At 34.2% G+C, this 13,225-nt stretch overlaps 1 protein-coding gene across 6 annotated transcripts in view; it reads left to right on the plus strand.

The window, feature by feature from the left end:
- fzr (fizzy and cell division cycle 20 related) overlaps positions 1 to 13,225 on the plus strand; it is a 155,895-nt gene that overhangs the window by 108,756 nt on the left and 33,914 nt on the right. For all 6 annotated transcript variants that reach the window (XM_090374457.1, XM_090374453.1, XM_090374456.1 and 3 more), the window contains 2 exons: positions 2,320 to 2,421; positions 12,777 to 12,998. In XM_090374457.1, the coding sequence (XP_090230583.1) occupies positions 2,320 to 2,421; positions 12,777 to 12,998 (324 nt within the window). The remainder of the gene's footprint in view (positions 1 to 2,319; positions 2,422 to 12,776; positions 12,999 to 13,225) is intronic.

Below are 13,225 nucleotides of genomic sequence, written 5' to 3' on the forward strand. Positions count from 1 at the left end.
AGCAAATTGACATTGTGTATTATGTGCTATGATGTTTGGTTTGTATGCTGCAGGTCTTCTGTAAAATCTGATGATTATGAAGCTTCTTACATGTATTCTTGTGCAAATATCAATTCCTGTGACCTCCCTGACTCTTAATTAACAGTATTTAATGAGAATGGACAGCACTAATGTACCACTTCTGCACACCCTCCAGTCTCTTTCTATCAATTTATGCTGTCTACCCAAACTTCTCTTAGCTGTAGTATCACTGTGATGTTTCCATCAGTGATTACATCAGCTACCATTGATTTAGGATATTGCCGGTTTGCTACAGCAATGCAATCATATAGTAACTTGCTGTTGGGAGGATTGCAAAGCGCAACGCTTTGCATGTCTACTGTATTTAGTTATTCTATTTTATTCTAATCTTATGTGTATACGGTTAATTTTTTCAAAATCTCAGTGATGTTTCAGACTACTTGCAATGTAATGTCTATTGGCATATTTGAGTCAATATGTATCTGGCAAAATGCACATTATTTGTGTGGGGGATGGTGTCTGAATATTTCTTGTTCATGTCATTTTGTGTATACATGTATACATCCCAGTTCTGCCAAATTTAGTTAACTTTTTCAATAATCAAGTGTGTATTCTAGTTTTGACAGGACTAGATTTTTCTAGTTTTTAGTGGTTTGTTATTTTTCAAATATGAAGACTTTTTTTTTTTAAGTTAGAGACCTATTGAATTTAATAATTAATAATATGCACTTAAAAGCCAGTTAGGTAGCTCTGCCTATTTTTACCTTAGTATAGTCCACATGACATTGTTTACAACATTAGATGAAAAAATATTTGATTTTCATAATAAAGATATTAGCTTTTAATATATTAATTTCAATGCTATTTTTTTCCAAGTAACCTTAATGACTAAAGTGGAGTTTAGTACACCATTGTTGTTATTGGTTTTCTAATTTGTTCTGTGTTGTGTATTGTAGTTGTGCTTATTGTTAAAACAGAAGCTTAAATATGTTTTTTTTTTTGTTTTTTAAGAGAATTTATTTGTGAGAGATTAGGTTGCTTTCAATTTGTGCTTTTTTACATTCTACAACTTGGCTGCAGCCAGGATATGGAATGTAAAAATTTTCTATTAGCCAATACTATGTAATTGAATAGAATGAAATAAAAAAAGAAAAATTAAAAAAATTAAATAAGCCAAAGAACTTTAAATAAAATAGTTTATTACATTTCATGGTGACATGCGTAATTTACCTGTTGCAGTGTATATTGTATGTATTAATTAGTTATCATTAATTTGGAAGAGAAGGCTGGGAATGCTGGTTGGACAGTGCTGGAAAACAGTTTTAGAGCATTCCAGCTAAAACTAGATCTCTGTTTAAAGTTTTCTGTTTTTGATTTTCTAAAAGTTGGCAGGTATGTTTATGTAGGACCTCTCTGATCATGCTGATTATGAAGCTTAACTTAAAAGAAGTTTATAAAAAAATTTAATATGTGCTATGCTAAAATTAAGATTACACTACTTTGAATTATGTCACATTACACTACTTTGAAGAGTAAAGTTATGCTTCTTTCAAAGGTCAGACCAGTGTTGGAGACTGCAAATATCATTAAAAACCTTTGACCAGGTGTGCATGTGCGACACGTGCTGTTATCAAAATCAGGTATGAATAGATTTCATTGTTATCAAGTCAAACCTTATATGGTCTCTGAAATTTCAATAGGATGGAGACTTAAGCTCAGAGGAAAAAAAAAAAAAAATATATATATTTTTTTTTTTCCACTGGGATGAATGGGCGCCTCCATGGGCAGGAGTGGCAGTGCGTAGCACATGCTTCTTGATTAGACCGGGGGTTCGAGCCCGTGACCACCAAATACGAGAATGCGGAAAGGTCAGAGGAACCACTGCATATCCTTGGAGCAATATGGCCTTAGTTGCTAATGCTCCTAAAAAAACCAAATAACAACAACAACTGGGATGAACAGTTATGTATATACGTTATTATGCAAAATGGCAGTTATTCATCCTTAACCTGTTAGCAGGAACATATTCCTGCTAACAGATTAAGGATGAATAACTGCCATTTTACTGATTAGGTAGATGGAGTAAATTTGCTGAAAAATTTGATAAATAGGTGTGAAAATTGCTTTGCTTTCATGGATCTTGATAATTAGACAGGACTAGGCTTTTCTAAAACAGGAGGATAGTTTTAAGATGTAAAAATTAAGGATAAATTAAATTTAAATAATGATAATTTTATTTCAACTTAGTATGTTATATATTTTAATAGAATTAATAGATATTCATTTTTATTACTTTAGTATCATATTCAAGAATCTTGTAGGCTAAATGAACCCTCCTCTCCATACTCTTTGTCTCCTGTCAGTAGCAAAAGTCAGAAATTACTTAGATCTCCTCGGAAGGTAATCATAAATATATAATAACATTTTTTTTTTGTATATTTTGTGCTATCCTATAACTATTGGTTCATAAACTTGAAAATATAAACTAATTTCTTTCAGTATTTTTAACCCATCAGTGGTGTTATAATCATGACAAAGATGGTTCCGATTTGTCTGCCAGACCCAAATTTCCCTTATTACATCATAAACTTAAAAAAGAAATTTTTTTTTTAAATTCTATTTATTGTATACCAATGACAGACCTTTTACTAATTGATTACAGTACACATTAAATGTAATTTTATATTTTTTAAATGAAAAATTTCGTTTTAAAAATGTTTTGCACAGAATTTTCAAAAAAAAACCCCCCATAAAATATAAACAAAATTATTAATCACGTCCATTTTCAAGTTTATAAAGCATTAAGCATGTGAAATTTCAAATTTGCCCATATATGCAATTTTGAAGTTTGTTTAACATTTGCATACGTATATGCAATTTTGAGATTTCCATGTTTAACATTTAATTTTTGAATTTTTGTGAGCATTATTTATAAATAAATTAATAATATGACCCAAACAAATCTTGCATCTCACATATTATGGAGAAATTTTGCCACTGGCTGTTCAGGTCTTGACAGTGCCTGCTGATCCACTGAGGAGACCCCAAGTAGAGTCAAGTGGCAGTCTGCATAGTGACATATGCTCTAAATAAATAACAATATGCTTCACTATCATCGGAGCATTGCATTTTACTTAAAAGTAGGTACAATACCAAGGCAGATTTGAATGGGATTTTATACAATGTATAAAGAAAGGACAGGAGTTGGGAGGAGGGGGGAGGAGTTATGCTTCTTGGTTATGCACCCAGTTGAGTCAGGTGGCCAGTGCAATGTGTTTGGTGTGAGATTGCACTGAGAAAGCAAAAATGAGTATTATGCATATAACAAACAGCTATACAGACAGATAGTGAGCCATCAAATCAGAATATCTTATGTATGATTTTAATATTCCGGATATTAACTAGAAATTGTGGGTTGGTCTCTCTCTCACAGTGCCATATTTCTATATTTATTGTCAGCCATTATACTACCAGGTACCTACCCACCCATGGCGGAGGGCCAAATAGCCTTGAAATGGCCATCTAGATTGGTGGTATCCACTGAAAATAAGTAACAATATCCTTCTCTATTGGGGAATTGTTATTTACTCATAGAATAACCAGAGAGGCAACTCATTGTGAAGGCATTCACAATATGAGGTATAATGAAACAACATAATAGTAATAGTATTTGCCATATAATGCAAGGAAGCCATAGGCTTTTGTTGCACTGGAAAAAAACCAAATAGATAAGAAAACAAATTATATGCTTCCCTCCTCACACAGATAAGTATACAGTAGACAGAACAGTGAGAATTCCACCTTCATTCATTTTACTAATCCCTCTCGGAGCCTTATAAACCTCAATCAGGTCACCTCTGAGGTGCCTGGTTGTCAAGGTAGCCAATCAAAGTCTTTCCTCATACGGTCATCCTTCTGCCATCTCACCATTCAAGTTGCCTGTCTTTGGACCCTTTCAAGAAGCTCAGTCTTTTTTTTTTTTTACAGATGAGGCCTCCATACTTGAACACAGTATTCCAAATGTGGTCTTACAATTTCATTATACAGTGGGATTATGACCTCCCTATCTCTATAGGATAATGTTTGATAAATTATCGATAGGACACAGTGGACTTTATTGGCTGCATGTTTACACTGTTCAGAAAACTTCATATTAGTCCGTATTGTAACTCCCAGATCCCTTTCCACCTCCACTGTTTTTAATTCAACCCCACCAAGTGTGTAATTTAATTGTTGGTTGCTATTCCCCAAGTGTTACATTAAGATCTTGCATTTAGTAGCATTAAAACATAGCTGTCACTTCTCTGACCATCTTTGAAGTCTGTTAAAGTCATTCGGAAGGAGTGCTGTTTGGCACTGATCATTAAGTACTCTGCAGACCTTTGTCATTTGCAAATTTTGACATCATGCCTTCTATCCCTTTGTCAATGTCACTTATGCAAATGAAAAACAATAGTGGTCTGAGAACTGATCTTTGAGGGACCCCACTCCTGATGCTATGCCAGTTTGAAGAATATCCATTAACCACAACCCTCTGCCTTCTGCTCTGCAGCCACCCAGCAGTTCACCTTAGAATTTTAACAGTAATCCCAACCTGTTCAAGCTTATACAGCAACCTCTTATGAGGGACCAAGTCAAATGCTTTACTAAGATCCAAATAAACATGTTGAAATTATTCCTCAAATCCAGCTCATGAGTAACTATGTCAAAATAGCCTACTAAGTTAGTTAAGCATGATTTATTCTTAACAAAGCCTTGTTGTGGGTCCTTCAGAATGCCACATCTATCTAAATGAGCTGGATTGCACTCTTAACCATTGTCTCGAAGATTTTTCCTACCATTGAAGTCAGATTAACCGGTTTGTAGTTACTACCTTCTCTCTTAGAACTGCTTTTATGTATTGGCAGTACATTGGCAATGTACTGTCACTTCTCCAATCCATAGGAATCTCCCCTGAGTCCAAAGATATGCCCTCATAAATAACCTCAATGGTTCAGTATACTCCCTCATGCTTTCCCTCAAAATTACAGGGTATGTGCATCAACTCCGGGAGCCTTGCTTTTATGCTCAAAAGTTTTTCTAATAAACAATCATCTGTAATTACAAGATCGCTAATTTTATATGGCTCTGCATTACTTGCACAGCCTCTTCTCAGCATAAAGAGTCTTTTGTTAGTAAAGATAGATGCAAAGTATATGTTCATTTCATCCGTATCATCAGCTGGGTTGTCTAAGACTTTCCCACACCCAGTGTACAAGAGTAAAATCTGATTTGCTTTTTTCTTCTTTGTATTCATATACATGAAAAATTCCTTGTCCTTATTCTTTGTTCTCTAAGCCAGTGCTTTCTCATACACAGCCTTGACCTCCCTCCCTGAGCTTATTTGTGGTACTATTACAGATCAACTTGTACCTGTTGTAGGCTTCAGGATTTTTCATTTCTCTGTAATTATCCCATTCTCTGTTTGACTAGCCAGCTCCACAGTCATCCATTTCGGCATCTTCCTGCAATATTTTCTTAAAGGTATGTATATGTTTGTGGCTTCTGTGATTTTTGCTATAGGGCATCTTAAACCATCAAAGTCCCCTCTTCTGAAGTTAAAGCCCGTGCCTTTACTCTTAACTACTGCTACATCTTTCTTCATCTTCCAGTTGATTACTCTGCATGATCACTTCCTGACAATGGTTCCTGTACTTTAAGCCCTGTGATGTCATTTGAATCGTTAGTAATGATGAGGTCAAGAATATTCTCACCCCTAGTACTTTCTCTAACATACTGGTACAAATAATAACCATCTAGTTTATTTAAAAAAGTTTTTCCCATCGCGAGTTTTGCTTCCACTTGTTCCAATCAATCTGGGGCAGATTACAGTCACCCATAATAAGACATTCATGCTTGCTTTCCCAATTCACTCTGCATGTAAAGACACTCATCATATTCTTCAATCTTCTTGTCTGTAGATTACTCCCACTTTCATTGTTCCTTTGCTTCGACTAACTACATCACACAAATTCTATATGGACAGACGTAACTTCAGACTCAACAAAAGCTATTTTTGATAAGAAGCATGATCCCTCCACCCCTTCTTTCTTCTCCATCTTTCCTAAATACTTAGGTTGTCTATTTCCTTTTCTCTTATTAATTATTTATTCTTTTTTTAATTTTCTTCTTATTATTTTACTTTTATTATTTTATTTATTTTTTATTTATTATTATTATTTTTTGGCTGGTGCAGCATAAGCCAAAAAATAATAAGTTGGGCCACATGGTGCTAGGCTTCCTAGCACCATGTGGCCATTGCTTATACTAAATATACCCTTTTACTTTGTGTCAATGAGAAATTATGGGAGTGAAGTTGAAAAAAAATGTAATTAATGATGTTGAAATTTCACATGTTTATTTAATGAAAAATCTTTCCAGCCTACAGGCGAGTAAGGCTCCTGGGGTTGATGGCATATACCCTGTGGTCTTGGGGGGTAGCAGGTGAGTGCATTGAACCATTGAGGCTAATTATGAGAGCATCACTGGACTCAGGAGTGATTCTGTTGGATTGGAAAAGTGCCAATGTATCTCCAATATATAAGGGTGGCTCTAAGAGTGAAGTGGGAAATTATTGGCTGGTCAGTCTAACTTCAGTAGTAGGGAAAATCATGGAGACATTGATTAAGGGTGGAATTCAGAATCATTAGGTAGAAATGGAATTCTGAAGGATACTCAGCATGATTTTGTGAAGGGAAAATCATGTTTAACTAATCTGATTAGCTATTTTGACAGGGTCACTCAAGAGCCATTTTTGTCCATTTCCTTTTCTCTTATTAATTATTTATTTTTTTAAAATTTTCTGATTATTTTTATTTATTTATTTTTCTTTTTTATTTATTTTTATTTTTTGGCTAGTGCAGCATAAGTTTTCTTTTTTATTTATTTTTATTTTTTGGCTAGTGTAGCCAGGTGGGAAGGAGCACCAGTGCATAGCACACACACTTCTTGATTAGACCGGGGTTCGAGCCCGTCACCACCAAATACAGAGGATGCAGAAAGGTCAGGGAATGACCACCACATATTTCCAGAGCAATATGGCCTTAGTTGCTAATGCTCCTAAAAACCTTAGTTGCTAATGCTCCTAAATGTTTGTTATTTGTTATAACAAATAACAAATATTATATATACTGTAGTGGAACTCGTCATCACCAATTTCCTGGTGTCATTATAATTAACTTTGATTGACTGACTACATATAGACATGATTTATTTTCACCAACTTATATGTCAATTATAACTCAAATTTAGGGCAAAACCTCATATTACAAGGACAATGTTTTATACTGATTTTTTTACAATGTATAATCTTTTATTTAAAGGTATAACTACTGTTAGGGTAAAGGGAAGGGATTTTGCTTCTGAAAACTACAACTGTCTTATGCAGTTCTTAAATTATTTTTAGTGGGACCAACTGGTGATTTTAACACCTGCAGGTTCTAAATAGGAAGAGTTTGGGGAAGTAATCAAAGACGCTATTAAGCTTTTTATACCATCTAAGATATTTTTTCAAGGTTTAGACCTAAGTTATGAGAAGACTAGTAGCAGAGAAGAAAAATGCATGAAATGATTATAAATTATTTGAGGACATAGAAACCTACAGTAAATATAAGCTGATGTGCAGTCAAGTCATTAAGGGACTTAATTAGCTAAGGCAGATTCAAGAAGTCTTTAGATAAAAATTAGAAGAAAAGTGGAATTCTTTGCTTATGTTAACACTAGTATGGAAGGGATAAATCACACTAGTCCACTAGATATAGATATTCAGGGTGCTGAGAAATTGAATAGATATTTCGCATATACATTCATTTGTGAAGTTTTTAAGGATGGTGATACCAGAAGTATAACCAATTCTAACTGCAAGCTAAATGGTTTTGTGATAACTTAGAGGGAAGTGTAAGAAAGGCTACTGAAGCTAAAAGTAAATAAGACACCTGGAGCTAACAGAATCTGATCCATAATATCAAAAAAAGCATCAAAAGAGGCAAGCAAACCTCCCATAATTATGAGAGCACTGTTAGATTCAGGGAGAGGAAGATCAAGAGGTTTTTCACAGAGGAAGATCAAAAGGTAAAGTGAATAATTATAAGCTTCACTTCTGGGGGGAAGTAATGGAGTCAAGTCTTTAAAAAAATAATGCAATATCTTGACAAGAATGCCGTAATACAGCAATCACAGCATGTTTTTGTTTAGGGGAGACCTTGTCTGATCATTCTAATTAGCTGTTATGAATTACTAACAAAGGAACTGGATGCAGACATTGATCAAGGATTGGATGCAGAAAAATAATTTTGATATCACATAAATAGATTTCAGTGAAGTTTTTGACACCATTCCACATGAAAGACTGCTATACAGAATGAAGCAGTATAGATTAAAGGATGGTTTAGTGGCAGAAAACATGGTGCTTATGTATGGACACTGCTCTTCTTGGACTGATGTTATTAGTGGAGTCCCTCAAGATTAGTGTAGGGCCCCTAACTGTTTTCAGTATTTATTATAAATATTGATGAAGCCATATCAAGCTTATTGTCTAAATTTGCTGATGGTAGAAAAGTTGGACAAGTGGTTAATGAGAGGAATCAGGATATAGTTCTACAATAAGATCTAAAGACATTAAGCAGTTGGCTGATAAGTGACACTTACGGTTTAACATTGCTAAATGCAATGTTAAATCATAAGTATATGGATAGCAATAATCCCAAAATAACATACTAATTGGGTGGTACCACACTCAGGTTGATGGAGAATAAAAAGAAAAACCTAGGAATAATTGTACAGTCTGATATCTCTGAGCAAAGCAGAACGACTGCAAGGACAGCTCATGGGGTGCTGTCAGTGATGTACAGGAGTATTGCCAACAGGGGTAAAAAGCTGATCTTCCAGTTGTATAATTGCAAAGGTTAGGCCACTTCTTAAATACTGCATATAGATCTGAAAGCCTCATTTTAGGAATTATATAGATTGGTTGGAATAGGTGCAGAGAAGAGCAATAAGATTAGTCAGGGGAACAAAAGGGGTGGTCTTACCAAAAATGACTTCATTTCTGTAAATTGCTTCATGTGGAAACTGGGCACCAGTAAGGATATCTGACTGAAGTGTTTAAGGCTTAAGTAAACTATATGCTGATGTTATCCTTGCTGTTTCTCAGATAATGCACATGAAGGGTATAAATTTAAATGAAATAGGATGGTTGCTAAATATTTAAATGCTAAATCAAAAATTTGCTTTCAGCCAGAGAGTAATTGGAAATTGGAACAAACTTCTTCCATGAAGGTGGAATCAATAACTGATAGGTGGTTTATTTTATTTTAATTTAATATATTTTATTATTTATTTTATTATTCTTATTTTTATTATTTTTGGCTGGTACAGCAAAATCCTCAAGCTTCTTGCAACATATGGATAATACCACACACACACATTATATAATATGTCACTCATCTGGGTTAAAGTTGTGTCACAGACTGGAAGAATTGCTAAAGGCTCCTTCCATTAGTATTAGCCATCATTAGGCAGAGAGAGAAGGAGAGAATAGTTTCCTCTTGAGTTATACTGGATTTTTCAGATCACATCATGCACATCAGTTCATAAACACCACTTGTACAGACAATATATATATATATGTATATGTAGTATTTAAATAATGTTAATATGTAGCAGTCTTCCTGTTGTTTAAAAATCGATGCAATCCAAGAGCTAACTGGACCCTAGGCAACAGCGGTTAAACATAATAAATTCAATAAACTATATTAATAAGCCGTCCATGGGAAAAGTATTTTGCAAGGGACTTTGTCAAGGGCTAAACCCCTACAAAATACAGCCCCCATAGATGGCTGAGCTATCAGTTTCTGTTGTCATCTGCCTGTATATCTGGACCCAAAAGCATTCCATAATACCCTTGTTTAGGTATAAATATTAAGTAGCTTAGTTGTAATTTTGTAGAATACAGGCTGGATGACATTTAGCCCGACCGATAGCCAAGACAAAATAGTAAATAAGCAAAGTTGAGTTGAGAACCAATAATCTGCAAACTTGATAAGCTAAATAAGCTAACAAAAGGAGAACGAAGAGAAGGCTAGTTCAAGTGATAGTACCTCAATCCCCCTCGAATTACTCTAATAGTTCATGAGGTAAGGTATGTTCGTGTCAGACGGCACCTGGGATTTCTCCCATCTCCGCATAGTTCATGAGGTATGAAAATCTATCTTTTGCCTTTTTTTCATACTTCATGAACTATTAGAGTAATTCGAGGGGGGATTGAGGTACTATCACTTTAACTAGCCTTCTCTCCGTTCTCCTTTTGTTAGCTTATCAAGTTTGCAGATTATTGGTTCTCAACTCAACTTTGCTTATTTACTATTTTGTCTTAGCTATTGGTCGGGCTAAATGTCATCCAGCCTGTATTCTACAAAATTACAACTAAGCTACTTAATATTTATACCTAAACACAGGTATTATGGAATGCTTTTGGGCCCAGATATACAGGCAGATGACAACAGAAACTGATAGCTCAGCCATCTACGGGGGCTGTGTTTTGTAGGGGTTTAGCCCTTGACAAAGTCCCTTGCAAAATACTTTTCCCATAGATGGCTTATTAATATAGATTATTGAATTTATTATGTTTAACTGCTGTTGCCTAGGGTCCGGTTGGCTCTTGGATTGCATCAATTTTTAAACAACAGGAAGACTGCTACATATTAACATTATTTAAATACTACATACATTTAACGACGGATGTAATGTTCTATCACTGATGGCATTAATCCGATTGGACAATATTATAATATAATATCCCTGTGCTATGATTTATAATTATTATAACACTGCTCTACACCTTAGTAAATTGATTCTATATATATATATATATATATATATGATCCAAGGTCACTTATGTGCCTTAAAACCAACAACTCACTTGATTCCTTTATTTGAGCATGTATGTCTCAGTGTACCAGACTGAATTGGTTGGTTTCCCTTTTTTCAGAATTGAGTGTGGATAACACCCATAGTCCCAAAACCAGTTAACATATGGAACAATTCCTTGGACTGACTTTTGTTTTTCAAATCACAGTGATGAATCAAGAATTCATCTTCAGTTTCAATAACATATAGAAATGCATCCTATTGCACTGACATAATATAAAAAATGTTCTTGTTTGTACTTTGGCATGTCTACCAAGTCAGAGGGTTTACAATAAGTCATGAATACAATCATTAATTCTATTTAGCAGTTACAGGCTTGAATCAACTCTGAGCATATGTTTCTGCACTCTCACTCATGACCACTCAGCTACATCAGGCCTATACAGTGTGGTACAATATAGCCCAAGCCATTGTTCTTCCTAAATATCAAAAACTTGTTTGATCCTTTTTTTGAGCTTTACCAATGTCTAGGTACCAGACTGAATTGGTACCTAGATAATTTGTCATGGATAATGCCCATAGTCATGAAAAACGTTCAGTATGTGGACTGTCCTTTATTTTTCAGATCATAATGGTGAATCCGGGATTCATCTCCAATGACCATACCATTTAAAAAGGCATCCTAGAGGTTCATTTTTTAGCAATCGCAGTAACTGTGTTCTGTTTGAACTGTAGTTTCAAACATGCTTCTTCCATTTAAAACAGTGTAACTTGTAAATGGACAGCCACAGAAATGCTACTGTGCACATGCTTTTATGCAGAGAGGTGCTACTGTTAGATTGTGTGTTAATGCTATAGCACCAGGTATGTTATAGCCCCTTTGCATACATACCAAGGGTGTACAGTTTTGTATGTTTTTTTCAAATGCATAAAAGAATTCTTTTGCATTTATTAGTACCTTCCATAAAGAGGTGGGGGCTCCATTATTTGAAATTTATAAAATCAGTATTACATTACAGTACTTAATTATGAGATCTGACATTGGCAGATCTTATAATCAAGAGAGTAAATACATTTCTCAATAATCAAAACAGATCACATTTCATTTTATCAGAGCTACAAATATTCAATATCTGTAAGTTAGAAGAAAACATGAAAATTCACTTAAATTCATAATGTTAAATTTTTGGTGTTAAAGGCAATAACAGATGAGATGGTCTCCTTACAGAAGGAATATGACAAGTTGGGGCACCTTAACTAGTAATAAATGAGAAAGGGGTAAAAAAAAAAAAAGTGACGTTCTCAGAAACCCTATGTGAAAAATAGGTGTCACCTTTTTTATGATATGGGATGTTTCAAACTATGTACAAATCTGTATTGTATTCTTGACTCCAAAATGGGGGAGAGGGAAAAAAATTCATCTAAATACGTGATTCTTAATAGTTGCTGCAAAAAAAAAAAAGAAAAAAAGAATAAGCATGTACCTAATATGAGTAAACATTTCACTAGGTTCTTTCTTGCTTATTCTTATTTATTGTTTAATTATATTTAATCATTAAAAAAAATCTATAATCATTTTTTAAATTCAGAAATCATAGCTTCATACCCATTCAGAATTTGGATATGTATATGATTTTTTTTTTCTTATTTTGACCCTAGAATTTTTTTTTCCATACTTTTGAAACCCCATATACTGTACTTTGCAAAAGTTAATTATAATAAATTGTTATATACTGAAATGAAAATGATTCTTTTGTTCTTTTCAGTAAAGGATCCTGTATTGAAATATTAGCAGCCATTAATGTTGATCATTTGCGATTACTACTGTAATTCTGTTTGTTTTCTTTTAGGCTGCAAGAAAAATATCACGGATTCCATTTAAGGTTTTAGATGCTCCTGAACTGCAGGATGACTTTTATTTAAACCTTGTTGATTGGTCATCTACAAATGTTTTAAGTGTTGGATTAGGAACTTGTGTATATCTGTGGAGTGCCTGTACCTCCCAAGTCACTCGTCTTTGTGATTTGAGTGCAGATGGAGATACAGTGACATCTGTATCATGGTCAGAAAGGGTTAGTTGAATAACATATGTTGATCATTATGAAATTGCTTTATTTTAAAACTGTTTTGTAGAGAATTTATTTCAATTGTATATCTGTTTAATAAACAATGGTATATGTATTGAATACATTCACTCTAATTAAGAGACGTACTCGCATCGAACGGAATGAAATGGACAAACATATAAACAACTAAGCAGCAACATGCACTGGTTGGTGTTAAATTGTTTAATTATAAT

Source organism: Mastigoproctus giganteus, chromosome 5 (assembly GCF_048544385.1).
Source record: "Mastigoproctus giganteus isolate SK-2022 chromosome 5, ASM4854438v1, whole genome shotgun sequence".
NCBI classification, from domain to species: Eukaryota; Metazoa; Arthropoda; class Arachnida; order Uropygi; family Thelyphonidae; genus Mastigoproctus; species Mastigoproctus giganteus.